At 42.6% G+C, this 17,911-nt stretch overlaps 2 protein-coding genes across 2 annotated transcripts in view; one reads left to right on the top strand and one right to left on the bottom strand.

Moving 5' to 3' along the window:
* LOC128640701 (coiled-coil domain-containing protein 190-like) overlaps positions 1 to 8,438 on the top strand; it is a 35,719-nt gene extending 27,281 nt beyond the window's left edge. The window contains exon 4 of the mRNA XM_053693129.1: positions 7,446 to 8,438. Coding sequence (XP_053549104.1) covers positions 7,446 to 7,950 — 505 coding nt within the window. The 3' untranslated portion in view covers positions 7,951 to 8,438. The remainder of the gene's footprint in view (positions 1 to 7,445) is intronic.
* LOC128641413 (putative ferric-chelate reductase 1) overlaps positions 1 to 17,911 on the bottom strand; it is a 258,303-nt gene that overhangs the window by 221,419 nt on the left and 18,973 nt on the right. The gene's annotated exons all lie outside the window — the stretch shown is intronic.

Below are 17,911 nucleotides of genomic sequence, written 5' to 3'. Positions count from 1 at the left end.
GTTAGGTGTCGGCGATGTTAGGGAGGGCAGATTAGGGGTTAATACTATTTATTATAGGGTTTTTGAGGCGGGAGTGAGGCGGTTTAGGGGTTAATACATTTATTATAGTGGCGGCGAGGTCCGGTCGGCAGATTAGGGGTTAATAAGTGTAGTTAGGTAGCGGCGACGTTGGGGGGGGGCAGATTAGGGGTTAATAAATATAATATAGGGGTCGGCGATGTTAGGGGTACATAGCTATAATGTAGGCTGCGGCAGTGTACGGAGCGGCAGATTAGGGGTTAATAATAAAATGCAGGGGTCAGCGATAGCGGGGGCGGCAGATTAGAGGGTTAATAAGTGTAAGGTTAGGGGTGTTTAGACTCGGGGTACATGTTAGGGTGTTAGGTGCAGACTTAGGAAGTGTTTCCCCATAGGAAACAATGGGGCTGCATTAGGAGCTGAACGCTGCTTTTTTGCAGGTGTTAGGTTTTTTTTCAGCTCAAACGGCCCCATTGTTTCCTATGGGGATATTGTGCACAAGCACGTTTTTGAAGCTGGCCGCGTCCATAAGCAACGCTGGTATTTGAGTTGAAGTGGCGGTAAATTATGCTATACGCTCCCTTTTTGGAGCCTAACGCAGCCCTTCAGAGAACTCTAAATACCAGCGTTGTTTAAAAGGTGCGGGGGGAAAAAACACGCGTAGCTAACGCACCCCTTCTAACCCAAAACTTTAAATCTCGCCGTATATAATTTAATGGTACATTTTGTAGAAAACCTACTAGATAAACTTTTCTACAGAATTATGATCAACCCCATATTGCTTGGAAAGAAAGCATTTGCAACAGTTTTAAAAATACATTGAGGAAAACAATAAATGTACAAAGGTCTGTGTGAAACAGTTCAGAGATAAGAAAGTGTGATGAAATCTCAGTTCTTGTTTTGGTGGACATTTTTATTTTACATGATCTGTGCTAGGAAAAAGCAGTGTAAAACAACTGAAATAATTCATCTATACCAAGCAAAATATATTCTTGTGATAAAACATTTACTGCAAATCACATTTTTCAAAAATGTTTTAGGGAATAAAGAAAACAAGTGGAAGTATTTATATTAAATTGCAGTAATTGTCTCTATTTATCAAACGTCTTGCGGACCTGATCTAACAGTGCGGATCAGGTCCGCAAGACCTCGCTAAATGCGGAGAGCAATACGCTCTCCGCATTTAACATTGCACCAACAGCTCACAAGAGCTGCTGGTGCAACGCCGCCCCCTGCTGACTCGCGGCCAATCAGCTGCCAGCAGGGAGGTGTCAATCAACCCGATCGTACTTGATAGATATGCCCCATAGTTCTGTATGAGGAAGATATATGTAGCGTTATGTTTAAGTATCAGTGATATAGTGATAGGAAGATATACACTTAGTTTATCCAATGCTGCAGTTTTCGAGTTAGCTTAAAGGGACACTGAACCCAATTTTTTTCTATTGTGATTCAGATAGAGCATGCAATTTTAAGCAACATTCTAATTTACTCCTGTTATCAAATTATTTTCATTCTCTTGTTATCTTTATTTGAAATACAAGAATGTAAGTTTAGATGCCGGCCCATTTTTGGTGAGCACACTGTGTTGTTCTTGCTGATTGGTGGGTAAATTCACCTACCAATAAACAAGTGCTTTCCATGGTTCTGGACCAAAAAAATAGCTTAGATGCCTTCTTTTTCAAATAAAGAAAGCAAGAGAACGAAGAAAAATTGATAATAGGAGTAAATTAGAAAGTTGTTTAAAATTGCATGCTCTTTCTGAATTACGAAAGAAAAAATTTGGGTTCAGTGTCCCTTTAAGTTACGTTTTTCTTCATATATTATTTTGCCTCTTTTATGGAGAAATGTAATATATATATGTAAACTACTCCTTTGACGTGTATTTCTGTGATTATTTTTTTTTTGTAATCTACTTAACTTTAATAATATCATATAATATAATGAATATAATATAATAATATAATAATGAATAATAAAGTAACACATTTTTTCAACCAAGAATTATTCTATAACGCGAGATGGCACTATTTACTAACGCCTAGATTTGGAGTTTTGCATTAGCCGTCAAAACCAGCGTTAGAGGCTCCTAACGCTGGTTTTGGGCTACCGCCGGTATTTAGAGTCAGTCAGGAAAGGGTCTAACGCTCACTTTCCAGCCGTGACTTTTCCATACCGCAGATCCCCCTACGCCATTTGAGTATCCTATCTTTTCAATGGGATCTTTCTAACGCCAGTATTTAGAGTCTTGGCTGAAGTGAGCGTTAGAAATCTAACGACAAAACTCCAGCCGCAGAAAAAAAACAGGAGTTAAGAGCTTTTTGGGCTAACGCCGGTTCATAAAGCTCTTAACTACTGTGCTCTACAGTACACTAACACCCATAAACTACCTATGTACCCCTAAACCGAGGCCCCCCCACATCGCCGCCACTCGATTAAATTTTTTTAACCCCTAATCTGCCGACCGCAAACCGCCGCAACCTACATTATCCCTATGTACCCCTAATCTGCTGCCCCTAACACCGCCAACACCTACATAATATTTATTAACCCCTAATCTGCCGCCCCCGCTATCGCTGACACCTGCATATTTTTTTTAACCCCTAATCTGCCGCTCCGTACACCTCCGCAACCTACATTATACCTATGTACCCCTAATCTGCTGCCCCTAACACAGCCGACCCCTATATTATATTTATTAACCCCTAATCTGCCGCACCCAACGTCGCCTCTACCTACCTACAATTATTAACCCCTAATCTGCCGACCGGACCACACCGCTACTATAATAAATGTATTAACCCCTAAAGCTAAGTCTAACCCTAACACTAACACCCCCCTAAATTAAATATAATTTAAATCTAACGAAATAAATTAACTCTTATTAAATAAATTATTCCTATTTAAAGCTAAATACTTACCTGTAAAATAAACCCTAATATAGCTACAATATAACAAATAATTATATTGTAGCTATTTTAGGATTAATATTTATTTTACAGGCAACTTTGAATTTATTTTAACCAGGTACAATAGCTATTAAATAGTTAAGAACTATTTAATAGCTAAAATAGTTAAAATAATTACAAAATTACCTGTAAAATAAATCTTAACCTAAGTTACAATTAAACCTAACACTACACTATCAATAAATTAATTAAATACAAAACCTACAATTATCTACAATTAAACCTAACACTACACTATCAATAAATTAATTAAATACAATACCTACAAATAACTTCAATTAAATAAACTAACTAAAGTACAAAAAATAAAAAAGAACTAAGTTACAAAAAATAAAAAAATATTTACAAACATTAGAAAAATATTACAACAATTTTAAACTAATTACACCTACTCTAAGCCCCCTAATAAAATAACAAAGACCCCCACAATAAAAAAATGCCCTACCCTATTCTAAATTAAAAAAGTTCAAAGCTCTTTTACCTTACCAGCCCTGAAAAGGGCCATTTGCGGGGCATGCCCCAAATAATTCAGCTCTTTTGCCTGTAAAATAAAACATACAATACCCCCCCCCCCAACATTACAACCCACCACCCACATACCCCTAATCCAGGGGTGTCAAACTCAAATTACTCGGGGGCCACATCAGCAGTTTGGTCACCCTCAAAGGGCCTCAAAAGGGCCGGTTGTATCTAGGACTATGTGTCCACTCTTTATTATCATAATAAATTATTGTCACTGCATTCAATTATTACTGTTTTTTCTAATAATGTGTAAGTAATAACAAGCATTTACACACAAACATACATTCACACATTTACACACAAACACACATTTACACACAAACACACATACACATATTTACACACACATACTTACACACACAAACATACATTCACACATTTACACACACACAAAAACTTTATTACTGCTCTGATTTAGGTGGGCAATAAACTAATGATAATGCAGTGTGAATATGTTTTCCCATGCATGCAAGCATAACAGGCAGGGATAAGGTTAATAAAATCTGTGCAGACTACAAATCAGTCACAGACAGTACAAGTGATTGATTTATTACCTGGGGAAGGCTGAGAGCAGAATAAGACAATCTGCAGAGACAGAGCCTCAGAACGGCTGTTTACTTAGAATTGTCCTGCTGACATATTATTTAAAAAAAACATGTTTTTCTTACCAGCCTCGCTGTGTGCCTGCTGCCTCTCTGGTCTCTGCTGCTAGCCTTTTTCCCGCGCGTGCAGATAGAAGCTGGGAGGAAGTGATGAGGGAGCAGGAGGTCAGTGTCTTGTTCTCACTCAGTCACTTCCTACCAGCCAGATCTCGGAAGCCCCTGTTCAGGATCCATAGCGCAGCCAGCAGCACCTGTCTCTCCTACATACAGCGACTGTAAGTGGATACTCAGTCTCACAGCCGCTGTATGCAAGTGAAGGCTGGCGGCGGCTACACGGGCCACATGACTAGGTCTGGTGGGCCAGATTCGGCCCGCGGGCCTTGTGTTTGACACCCGTGCCCTAATCTAACCCAAACCCCCCTTCAATAAACCTAACACTAAGCCCCTGAAGATCTTCCTACCTTATCTTCACCATGCCAGGTTCACCGATCCGTCCTCCGAAGTCTTCATCCAAGCCTCCGAAGTCTTCATCCAAGCCCAAGCGGGGGCTGGCGATCCATAATCCGGCTGAAGTCTTCTATCAAGCGGCGGCTGAAGAGGTCCAGAAGAGGCTCCAAAGTCTTCCTCCTATCCGGGCAGAAGAGTAGATCCGGACCGGCAACCATCTTCTTCAAAGCAGTGACAAGCGGCTCCATGTTGAAGACCTCCAGCGCGGATCCATCCTCTTCTTGCGACGTCCTAAGTCCGAATGAAGGTTCCTTTAAGGGACGTCATCCAAGATGGCGTCCCTCGAATTCCGATTGGCTGATAGGATTCTATCAGCCAATCGGAATTAAGGTAGGAAAATTCTGATTGGCTGATGGAATCAGCCAATCAGATTCAAGTTCAATCCGATTGGCTGATTGGATCAGCCAATCAGATTGAGCTTGCATTCTATTGGCTGATCGGAACAGCCAATAGAATGCGAGCTCAATCTGATTGGCTGATCCAATTAGCCAATCGGATTGAACTTGAATCTGATTGGCTGATTCCATCAGCCAATCAGAATTTTCCTACCTTAATTCCGATTGGATGATAGAATCCTATCAGCCAATCAGAATTCGAGGGACGCCATCTTGGATGACGTCCCTTAAAGGAACCTTCATTCGGACTTAGGACGTCGCAAGAAGAGGATGGATCCGCGCCGGAGGTCTTCAACATGGAGCCGCTTGTCACCGCTTTGAAGAAGATGGTTGCCGGTCCGGATCTACTCTTCTGCCCGGATAGGAGGAAGACTTTGGAGCCTCTTCTGGACCTCTTCAGCCACCGCTTGATAGAAGACTTCAGCCGGATTATGGATCGCCAGCCCCCGCTTGGGCTTGGATGAAGACTTCGGAGGCTTGGATGAAGACTTCGGAGGATGGATCGGTGAACCTGGCATGGTGAAGATAAGGTAGGAAGATCTTCAGGGGCTTAGTGTTAGGTTTATTTAAGGGGGGTTTGGGTTAGATTAGGGGTATGTGGGTGGTGGGTTGTAATGTTGGGGGGGGTATTGTATGTTTTATTTTACAGGCAAAAGAGCTGAATTATTTGGGGCATGCCCCGCAAATGGCCCTTTTCAGGGCTGGTAAGGTAAAAGAGCTTTGAACTTTTTTAATTTAGAATGCGGTAGGGCATTTTTTTATTGTGGGGGTCTTTGTTATTTTATTAGGTGGCTTAGAGTAGGTGTAATTAGTTTAAAATTGTTGTAATATTTTTCTAATGTTTGTAAATATTTTTTTTATTTTTTTGAACTTAGTTCTTTTTTATTTTTTGTACTTTAGTTAGTTTATTTAATTGAAGTTATTTGAAGGTATTGTATTTAATTAATTTATTGATAGTGTAGTGTTAGGTTTAATTGTAGATAATTGTAGGTATTGTATTTAATTAATTTATTGATAGTGTAGTGTTAGGTTTAATTGTAACTTAGGTTAGGATTTATTTTACAGGTAATTTTGTAATTATTTTAACTATTTTAGCTATTAAATAGTTCTTAACTATTTCATAGCTATTGTACCTGGTTAAAATAAATACAAAGTTGCCTGTAAAATAAATATAAATCCTAAAATAGCTACAATATAATTATAATTGATATTGTAGCTATATTAGGGTTTATTTTACAGGTAAGTATTTAGCTTTAAATAGGAATAATTTATTTAATAAGAGTTAATTTATTTTGTTAGATTTAAATCATATTTAACTTAGGGGGGTGTTAGTGTTAGGGTTAGACTTAGCTTTAGGGGTTAATCCATTTATTAGAGTAGCGGCGAGATCCGGTCGGCAGATTAGGGGTTAATAATTGAAGTTAGGTGTCGGTGATGTTAGGGAGGGCAGATTAGGGGTTAATACTATTTATTATAGGGTTATTGAGGCGGGAGTGAGGCGGATTAGGGGTTAATAACTTTGTTATAGTAGCGGTGAGGTGCGGTCGGCAGATTAGGGGTTAATTATTGTAGGTAGCTGGCGGCGACGTTGTGGGGGGCAGATTAGGGGTTAATAAATATAATATAGGGGTCGGCGGTGTTAGGGGCAGAAGATTAGGGGTACATAGGGATAACGTAGGTTGCGGCGGTGTACGGAGCGGCAGATTAGGGGTTAATTGTATAATGCAAGTGTCAGCGATAGCGGGGGCGGCAGATTAGGGGTTAATAAGTGTAAGGTTAGGTTGTCTAGACTCGGGGTACATGTTAGGGTGTTAGGTGCAGACATAGGAAGTGTTTCCCCATAGGAAACAATGGGGCCGCGTTAGGAGCTGAACGCTGCTTTTTTGCAGGTGTTAGGTTTTTTTTCAGCTCAAACTGCCCCATTGTTTCCTATGGGGGAATCGTGCACGAGCACGTTTTTTGAAGCTGGCCGCGTCCGTAAGCACCGCTGGTATCGAGAGTTGCAGTTGCGGTAAATATGCTATACGCTCCTTTTTTGGAGCCTAACGCAGCCCTTCTGTGAACTCTAAATACCAGCGGTATTTAAAAGGTGCGGCCCGAAAAAAGCATGCGTAGCTAACGCACCCCTTTGGCCGCAAAACTCTAAATCTAGGCGTAAGATTACTATTAATTCACTGTTTAAACTAGCACCCCCACAAAGATAATAAGCTAGTATTTTACCACTGTGTTTTTTTATATGCAGGCAGAAAAGTCTAAATTTTATAACATTCACCCACAACCAATGCAGGGACCTCCCATCTTGTTATTCTATGATAAAATCAACAGGACTGACATTTAAAAAAAAAAAAAAATAACAATATTATATAAATAAAGGCAAATCAATCAATAACAATCAGTTAAATTCTTCTGTATTATTTCTTATTTTTTTTTAGCTCAGGAACGCTAACAACGACAGGAGCAGACAAAGCGTCACCTGCAGCACTTCAGATGCGAATTAATGACTTTATGGATGGAATTAGTAGTTTAAAGGTAAACACAGACCCTCCAGCCGCTTCAAATGATGAACCCTCTGCTTCTGAGGTTGTGGCAGAAGCAAAAGAGAAATCACAAAAGGAAGCTCCACAATTGGCAAAATTGGAGAAATCTGCAAGCTCGGCTCATCTTATCCCACAATATTCTAGGCAAAGAAGAGGTTCCCTTATAAAAGAAAATCAGACTTTAGATGTGGATATGTATTTACCTAATGGGCGCCTCCGCACCATGTACACAATGCCTGACCTCAAAGACTCGCTGGAGGAGGCTAGAAAGGCTAGATATATTAGGCACAGAGGTCTTGTTGAATCAGAAAGAGAGCTCACTATTGAAGAAATATTCCAAAAGGAAGACAAAATGGCCGCTTCTGGCAAGAAAAAAGCCAATCTAAGCCAAACACATTAAATCCTGTTAAGAATGTATGAAAGGTCAGAAAAATGCATTTTGAAATTCTCTTGAAAACTGACCTAGCTTAGCATTTACATCAACCACTACTTGGGATCTTCAGATTGGATGGCATCCATAATTTTATATATTTTTCAATCATATTAAATTGATCATACTACTTTTCCTTTATATATTAGCTGTCAAGTGGCCATTTTTTTTTCCTTCTTACAACCAAACATTCAGGAGAATTTCAGAACTGACAGGACTTATCCAACTTCCTCACAAAACATACATGTAGATGGTATATTTAACCTGCATGGACATATTGACTCTGAAGAATAGGAGAGGATTTGATTTAAAGGGACGTGGAAGTAAAACGTTAATTTTCATGTTTCAGATAGTGTGCAATTTTGAAAAAAAAATCTAATTTACTTTTATTATTAAGTTTATTGGACATAACTAGAATATAATGAGTCCCAATATACACCTTAGAGTTTGTACCCAGTACCAGCAGGAGGTCTGAATCAATGGTAGCAACTTTCAGAATATAGTTATATTATAGCAGTAGTCTGGTGATTTTAGATTTTTATTTAGATATATTTAAAATTATATTATTTTATTTATGAAATCATTTGTTTACTTTTTTCATGTAGCTTTGATGCATCATGCTCAGTAATTGTGAATGATAAAAATATCCAAAATGTATAACACCTACCTTTACTATAAAAGTCCGGTGGAGAAGGTCTTCTTCCAGAAGGATCCATCATCTTCTATCTTCATCCAGAGTGAAGGTGGCGTGGAGTGGAGGTGAGGAGCTGTGTTCCTGATGCCTGGATCCTCAGCGGTGGTCCTCAGTGGCATGGAGGCTCCTCTTCATCCAATGTACGTTGTAGACTGAAGATTGAATGCAAGGTACCTGCATTCCTATTGGCCTATTTTAAAATCAGCCAATAGGATTAGAGCTACTGAAATCCTATTGACTGTTCAAATCAGCCAATAAGATTTCAGTAGTTCTCATCCTATGGGCTGATTTCAAAATTTCAACCAATACGAATGCAAGGTACCCTAATAAATATAGGGTACCGTGCATTCAATCTTCAGTGTGCGACGGAGGATCGCATGAAGAGGAGCCTCCACCCCGTTGAGGACCTCCATTGCCGAAGACCTCCGCCGTTGAGGACCGCCGCTGAGGATCCAGGCATCGGGAACACAGCTCCGCACCTCTGTTCCATGCTGCCTTCACTCCGGATGAAGAAAGAAGATGATGGATTCGTCTGGAAGAAGACCTTCTCCGCCGGACTTCAGGAACAGTGAGTACCTATTTGCGGCTTAGGTTTAGGCTTTTTTATTTAAATTTTTGGGTGTTTTTTTTTTTTAGATTAGGGTTTTTTGGGGCTTGAAAAAGAGCTGATTGCCCTTTTAAGGGCAATGCCCATACAAATGCCCCTTTAGGGGCAAAGGGTAGTTTAGTTTTTTTTAGTGTTAAGTTTTTTATTTTGGGGGTTAGGTGGTGGGGGATTTTACTTTTTTAGAGGTAAAGAGCTGTTTAACTTAGGGCAATGCCCTTACAAAAGGCCCTTTTATGGGCTATTGGTAGTTTAGATTGGGGAGTGCTTTTATTTTGGGGGGCTTTTTTATTTTTATAGGGACTAGGTATATTTTTTTTTTTTTGATAATTTTGTTTATTTTATTCTGTAATGTTATTTTTTTGTAATTTAATTTTAGTTTTTTTTCTATTTTAATTGTAATTTAGTTGTAATTGGGGTTAATTTAGGGGGTGTTAGGTTAGGGGGCTTAGTAATTAAATTAGTTATTTGCGTTGTGGGGGGTTGGGGCTATAGGGGTTAATATATTATTAGGGTTATTGCGATGTGGGGGTTTGGTGGTTTAGGGGTTAATAGGTTAATTAGGGTTATTGCGATGTGGGGGTTTGGGGGTTTAACGGTTAATAGGTTAAATAGGTTTATTGAGATGTGGGGGGTTGGAAGTTTAGGGGTTAATATTTTAATTATGTTATTTGCGGATTAGGGATTAATATCTTTATTATTTTGCAATGGGGGTTTAGGTGTTTGTTAATACTTTGTGCAGGAGTTTAGTTTTTTTTTGTTATAATGTGTGCGTGGGGTTACGTGTATTTACTTTTATTTCTTGCGGGCGGTTACGTGTTTTTTAGTTATTTTGTGCGAGCAATTGGGTGTTTTTTTTTTTAAGGCTTCGGGTTTGCCTACGCTGCATCCAGGTGGATTCTTTTGGCTGCGCGCGCAGCTAACATTCTTTTGGCTGCCTTGTGCAGCCACCATTCCTTTGAGGATGCTTGTGCAACTGGCGACACTGACGGACGCGCTACAAACGTGATTATAGTATAGATGGCCAGTTGTAGTCTGTACTTGGTTACAAAAACATATTCTCTTGTATATCACAACATCGTGTATGTAATAAATATATATGTATGTATGTAATAAATATATATGTATGTATGTAACAAATAAATATGTATGTAATAAATATATATGAAACATCTGTTTATTGTTTTATTCTATCTCTTCTAGTTTCAAGTAAAAGTCAACTTTCATGATAAAGTGCCCGGTTTTTAAAAAAACTATTAAAAACAGGGGAACTTTCATTCATGAAACACTGGATCGCTGATCCCACGCATGCAGCTCCTCTGTACTTCATCAGCAATGACGAAGTACAGAGGCTCTCTCCAATCACGGTTTCGTCATTGTTGTGTTAGTACAGCAGGAAGAAGCATGAGGGAGCGATCGGCGATCTGGTGTTTCAGAAGATGGTATTTGTAAAATCCGGTGCAATGTAAACTTTCATGAATGAAAGTGCCCCTGTTTTTAATATTATTTTTTTTTTTTTTAAAAACGGGCACTTTATCATGAAAGTTTACATTCACTTTAATGTTCCTGTAAAAAAGCAGGATACAGTCTTACTGACCGAGTAACAATGACCACAGGAGGTGCACATTTAATATTAATTGCTATTCTTTATAATGGCCAGCGGGTATCTAATCATTGGAGGAAGTATCACAAGCAAAAAAACAAAACAAAATATAACTGTGAAACCACAAAAATAAAATTAAAATAATAATAATTAATTGATCAAAAAAATAAACACTCCATATAGCAATGACTAAAATACTGAATACTCATGACTCTTACCTTATAAGGATTGAAGGTACAATAGTTAAAAAGAGAGAAGCACTCAACCTGGGAACGAACAATAGCATAATAGCTTGTTCTATGGCTAGTTACCACCCTAGAAGCAGCCTATTTTTGCTTAACATGTGTCTGTCACAGAGAACTTTCCTGTTGCATATCAGTCTGATCCTGACTTCACAGTACAGTCCAGCCCTAAAATACCAGGCAATTCCTCTCTTAACGAGAGAAACGGCAAAAAACCTGACGTACGTTTCGGCCTATAGTGGGCCTCGTCAGTGAGGTGCAGAGATATTCCTCTAGGCACACCGAGCAACGGGTTCACGTCTGGATTCCCGCATCTTCCTAAGTGTGATGTGGGAATCCAGACGTGGACCCGTTGCTCAGTGTGCCTAGAGGGTTTTGGCTGCACCTCACTGTCGAGGTCCACAATAGGCCGAAACGTACGCCTGGGGTTTTGCTGTTTATCTCATTCAGAGAGGGATTGCCTGGCATTTCGGGGCTGGACTGTACTGTTAAGTCAAGATCAGACTGATATGCTTCAGGATAGTTCTTCTCTGTGAAAGGCACATGTTGAGCAAAAAGAGGCTGCTTCTAGGGTGGTAACTAGCAATAGCATAAAAAGCTATTATACTATTGTTCATTCCCAGGTTGAGCGCTTCTCTCTTTTTATTTAGTTAATATTTTTAGTCACTTAATATACCTCATACAGAAATTACCAAAGGTTACAGAGTCTCACAGCTCCATGTGCCAAGGGTATCCGTTAATGTTTCTAAATAGAAAATTCTAGCTGCAACACAGTTACAATGCAGTACACACAAACATTCAATTACTTTTTTATTCATCATATATCCTTTTTTTTTTTTTTTAAATGAGAAGTTTAGTTACACCAACACTTACAGGTACGTCTGAAGTCAAAATTAAAGCGCCTCTAAGGTCAATTTATTTGTTGTCATTATTCAGAAAGAGTAAACAATTAAAAAAAAACAACTTGCCAATTTATTTATCTTATCAAATTGTGCACAGTCTTTTTCTGAGGCACCAACTCCTACTGAGCATGTGCAAGAGATCAGTGTACAGTATATGTCTCTGTGATTTGCTGATGGCTGTCACATGATACAGGGGGCTGGCAAATGGAAGTAATTTCAAATTTATCAGAAAAAAAATCTACTATTCCATTGCTTTTTTATTATGAATTTGTGGATGTAACTCTACTGTATTCAATGGTCCTTTAAACATTAATGGTTCAGATAGAATCCACAATTTTAAAGACTTTTCAATTTATTTCCATCAAAATACTGTTAATAATGTTCTCTTTGTATTGTTTGTTGAGACACATTCCTAGGTAGAGCAACAATGCACTACTGGGAGCTAGCTGTTGATTGGTGGCTAAACACATATGCCTCTTGTCATTGGCTCACAATCTAACTCCAAGTAGTGTATTGCTGCTCCCTCAACAAAGGATACCAAAAGAATAAAGCAAATTTGATAATAGAGCTAAATTGCAAAGTTGTTTAAAATTGCAGATAATTTTATATATTAAGATCTATCATGTTTGTTGTTTCTATTAGAAAATCGAGATTGTTACTTCTTACCTATGCTATGTTCATTACATTCACATTTATATAACTGTGTACAGTTAACTTTCAGGAATCACACCCAAAAAGCTGTTTGCCCAGAGCCACACACCCACAATAGATGTTTGCACAGGGGCCTTGCATCCTGAAAATGTGAATACCGAGGAGTACCACATCTGGAATAGGAGTATGCCTAGGGAGCTCAACTTCTGAAAGAGGTGTTTGCACAAGGGAACCACAACCAAATATGCAGGCACCACACACAGAATAGGCATTAGGAGCCTACACCCAGAATATGTTTGCCATGGGGCCCTGCACCCAGCATAAGCATGTGCCTTGGTGCTCTACAACCAGAATTGGGGGTATATTTATTATAGTGCGGACGGACATTATACGATGTAACGTATCATGTCCGCCGCACATCGATAAATGCCGACAGCATATGCTGTCAGCATTTATCATTGCACCAGCCGTTCTTGTGAACGGCTGGTGCAATACCGCCCCCTGCAGATTCGGCCGCTAGCAGGGGGTGTCAATCAACCGAATCGTATTCGATCGGGTTGATTTCTGTCTGCCTACTTAGAGCAGGCAGACAGGTTATGGAGCAGCGGTCTTTAGACCTCTGCTTCATAACTACTGTTTCCGGCGAGCCTTCATACGGAGCTTGATAAATTGACCCCTTCGTGTTTACTCATGGACTCCCCACCCAGATGGGATTTTGCCATGGATCTCGGCAGTGTAGAGGGGGCATGTATTCAAAGCGTGTTTACACAACATAGAATGTGCATTTGACTACCCTATACTAAAGCGTGTTTTTAAAATAGAACACATTTGGCATAGTGCGATTGTAATGCATATGTATAAAAGTAAGTTTACACAGTACTGAATGAGTTTATTTCTAAAATTGCTGTCAAACTGTAACAAATGTGTTATTAATATAGAACATGTTTGCGTGTTTTAGTTCTAATATCACAACTGCTCTGTACCAAAGTACAGTGAAAACTTATAGCGGCAATGCAAATAAAATATTTAAAAAAGCACTTTTACATAGTGCAAAGCTGAAAATTGTACTTTGGTAAAATGAAAAAAAAAAAATCTGCAGCTACTGCCTTCATGGCGATATCAATATCGTATACACAACATTTTGCTCCTGAAAAGAAAAGAACTGTCCAAAATTTTAATAAAGTTTTTTAAAATAATAATATGAAAAATAAAGCAAACAGAAGGGCGCAAACTTCTCTAAGTATAATTAATTAAAACAACACAATTTTATTAATATGAATGCACACTCACACTTTCAAATCTCAAAAAATGTGAGGTATGTTTGAAGCATATATGACTAATACGGTCTCACAACAGAGTTTCAGAGCAAATGAACGAGTCCTATTCAGCTCGCAATACAAGAGTCTCACAATTAGCCACATATCCTTTTACATGTACTACCTGATGGGGAGCTCTTAATTTCTGTGTATACTTTTTAAATAATACACTTACATTATTAGGAAGGAGAAAGAGAAGGGAGGGAGAGAATGGAGGAGAGGAGGAAGAGAAGGTAGGGAGAGAAGGGAGGAGAGGAGGAAGAGAAGGTAGGGAGAGAAGGGAGGAGAGGAGGAAGAGAAGGGAGGGAGGGAGAGAAGGGAGGAGAGGAGGAAGAGAAGGGAGGGAGAGAAGGGAGGAGAGGAGGAAGAGAAGGGATGGAGAGAAGGTAGGAGAGGAGGAAGAGAAGGGAGGAGAGGAGGAAGAGACGGGAGGGAGAGAAGGGAGGAGAGGAGGAAAAGAAGGGAGGGAGAGAAGGGAGGAGAGGAAGAAGAGAACGGAGGGAGAGAAGGGAGGAGAGGAGGAAGAGAAGGGAGGGAGAGAAGGGAGGAGAGGAGGAAAAGAAGGAAGGGAGAGAAGGGAGCAGAGGAGGAAGAGAAGAAAGGAGAGGAGGAAAAGAAGGGAGGGAGAGAAGGGAGCAGAGGAGGAAGAGAAGGGAGGGAGAGAAGGGAGGAGAGGAGGAAAAGAAGGGAGGGAGAGAAGGAAGGAGAGGAGGAAGAGAAGGGAGGGAGAGAAGGGAGCAGAGGAGGAAGAGAAGGGAGGGAGAGAAGGGAGGAGAGGAGGAAGAGAAGGGAGGGAGAGAAGGGAGCTGAGGTGGAAGAGAAGGGAGGGAGAGAAGGGAGGAGAGGAGGAAGAGAAGGGAGGGAAAGAAGGGAGGAGAGGAGAAAAAGAAGGGATGGAGAGAAGGGAGGAGAGGAGGAAAAGAAGGGAGGGAGAGAAGGGAGGAGAGGAGGAAAAGAAGGGAGGTAGAGGAGGAAAAGAAGGGAGGGAGAGAAGGGAGGAGAGATGGAAGAAAAGGGAGGGAGAGAGGAGAGGAGGAAGAGAAGGGAGGGAGAGAAGGGAGGAGAGGAGGAAAAGAAGGGGGGAGAGGAGGAAGAGATGGGAGGGTGAGAAGGGAGGAGAGGAGGAAGAGAAGGGAGGGAGAGAAGGGAGGAGAGGAGAAAGAGAAGGGAGGGAGAGAAGGGAGGAGAGGAGGAAGAGAAGGGAGGGAGAGAAGGGAGGAGAGGAGGAAAAGAAGGGAGGGAGAGAGGAGAGGAGGAAGAGAAGGGAACAGAGGAGGAAAAGAAGGGAGGGAGAGAAGGGAGCAGAGGAGGAAGAGAAGGGAGGGAGAGAAGGGAGGAGAGGAGGAAGAGAAGGGAGGGGGAGAAGGGAGCAGAGGTGGAAGAGAAGGGAGGGAGAGAAGGGAGGAGAGGAGGAAGAGAAGGGAGGGAAAGAAGGGAGGAGAGGAGAAAAAGAAGGGATGGAGAGAAGGGAGGAGAGGAGGAAAAGAAGGGAGGGAGAGAAGGGAGGAGAGGAGGAAAAGAAGGGAGGGAGAGGAGGAAAAGAAGGGAGGGAGAGAAGGGAGGAGAGGTGGAAGAAAAGGGAGGGAGAGAGGAGGAAGAGAAGGGAGGGAGAGAAGGGAGGAGAGGTGGAAGAGAAGGGAGGGAGAGAAGGGAGGAGAGGAGGAAGAGAAGGGAGGGAGAGAAGGGAGGAGAGGAGGAAGAGAAGGGAGGGAGAGAAGGGAGGAGAGGAGGAAGAGATGGGAGGGTGAGAAGGGAGGAGAGGAGGAAGAGAAGGGAGGGAGAGAAGGGAGGAGAGGAGGAAGCGAAGGGAGGGAGAGAAGGGAGGAGAGGAGGAAGAGAAGGGAGGGAGAGAAGGGAGGAGAGGAGGAAAAGAAGGGAGGGAGAGAGGAGAGGAGGAAGAGAAGGGAGGGAGAGAAGGGAACAGAGGAGGAAAAGAAGGGAGGGAGAGAAGGGAGCAGAGGAAGAATAGAAGGGAGGGAGAGAAGGGAGCAGAGGAGGAAGAGAAGGGAGGGAGAGAAGGGAGCAGAGGACGAAGAGAAGGTAGGAAGAGAAGGGAGCAGAGGAGGAAGAGAAGGGAGGGAGAGAAGGGAGGAGAGGAGGAAGAGAAGGGAGGAAGAGAAGGGAGGAGAGGAGGAATTGAAGGGAGGGAGAGAAGGGAGGAGGGGAGGAAGAGAAGGGAGGAAAGGAGGAAGAGAAGGGAGGGAGAGAAGGGAGTAGAGGAAGAATAGAAGGGAGGAGAGGAGGAAGAGAAGGGAGGGAGAGAAGGGAGCAGAGGAGGAAGAGAAGGCAGGGAGAGAAGGGAGGAGAGGAGGAAGAGAAGGGAGGGAGAGCAGGGAGCAGAGGAGGAAGTGAAGGGATGGAGAGAAGGGAGGGAGAGAAGGGAGGAGAGGAGGAAAAGAAGGGAGGGAGAGAAGGGAGGAGAGGAGGAAGAGAAGGGAGGGAGAAAAGGGAGCAGAGGAGGAAGATAAGGTAGGGAGGGAGAGAAGGGAGGGAGAGAAGGGAGGGAGAGAAGGCAGGAGAGGAGGAAATGAAGGGAGGGAGAGAAGGGAGGAGAGGAGGGAGAGAAGGGAGGAGAGGAGGGAGAGAAGGGAGGGAGAGAAGGGAGGAGAGGAGGAAGAGAATGGAGGGAGAGAAGGGAGGGGGAGAAGGGAGGAGAGGAGGGAAAGAAGGGAGGAGAGGAGGGAGAGAAGGGAGGGAGAGAAGGGAGGAGAGGAGGAAGAGAAGGGAGGGAGAGAAGGGAGACGAGGAGGAAAAGAAGGGAGGGAGAGAAGGGAGGAGAGGAGGGAGAGAAGGGAGGAGAGGAGGGAGAGAAGGGAGGAGAGGAGGAAAAGAAGGGAGGGAGAGAAGGGAGGAGAGGAGGAAAAGAAGGGAGGGAGAGAAGGGAGGCGAGGAAGAATAAAGGGAGGGAGAGAAGGGAGGAGAGGAGGAAGAGAAGGGAGGAGAGGAGGAAGAGAAGGGAGGGAGAGAAGGGAGGAGAGGAGGAAGAGAAGGGAGGGAGAGAAGGGAGGAGAGGAGGAAGAGAAGGGAGGGAGAGAAGGGATGGAGAGAAGGGAGGAGAGGTGGAAGAGAAGGGAGGGAGAGAAGGGAGGAGAGGAGGAAAAGAAGGGAGGGAGAGAAGGGAGGAGAGGAGGAAAAGAAGGGAGGGAGAGAAGGGAGGAGAGGAAGAATAGAAGGGAGGGAGAGAAGGGAGGGAGAGGAGGGAGGAGAGGAGGAAGTGAAGGAAGGGAGAGATGGGAGGAGAGGAGGAAAAGAAAGGAGGGAGAGAAGGGAGGAGAGGAGGAAAAGAAGGGAGGGAGAGAAGGGAGCAGAGGAGGAAGAGAAGGGAGGGAGAGAATGGAGGAGAGGAAGAATAGAAGGGAGGGAGAGAAGGAAGGGAGAGAAGGGAGGAGAGGAGGAAGAGAAGGGAGGGAGAGAAAGGATGGAGAGAAGGGAGGAGAGGTGGAAGAGAAGGGAGGGAGAGAAGGGAGGAGAGGAGGAAAAGAAGGGAGGGAGAGAAGGGAGGAGAGGAGGAAAAGAAGGGAGGGAGAGAAGGGAGGAGAGGAAGAAGGAGAGGAGGAAGTGAAGGAAAGGAGAGACTGGAGGAGAGGAGGAAAAGAAAGGAGGGAGAGAAGGGAGGAGAGGAGGAAAAGAAGGGAGGGAGAGAAGGGAGGGAGAGAAGGGAGGAGAGGAAGAATAGAAGGGAAGGAGAGAAGGGAGGAGAGGAGGAAAAGAAGGGAGGGAGAGAAGGGAGGAGAGGAGGAAAAGAAGGGAGGGAGAGAAGGGAGGAGAGGAGGAAGAGAAGGGAGGGAGAGAAGGGAGGAGAGGAGGAAAGGAAGGGAGGGAGAGAAGGGAGCAGAGGAGGAGGAGAAGGGAGGGAAAGAAGGGAGGGAGAGAAGGGAGGAGAGGAGGGAAAGAAGGGAGGGAGAGAAGGGAGGGAGAG

The sequence above is a fragment of the Bombina bombina genome, chromosome 10 (genome assembly GCF_027579735.1).
Source record: "Bombina bombina isolate aBomBom1 chromosome 10, aBomBom1.pri, whole genome shotgun sequence".
Classification (NCBI taxonomy): Eukaryota; Metazoa; Chordata; class Amphibia; order Anura; family Bombinatoridae; genus Bombina; species Bombina bombina.
This window is presented reverse-complemented; position numbering and strand designations above follow the sequence as displayed.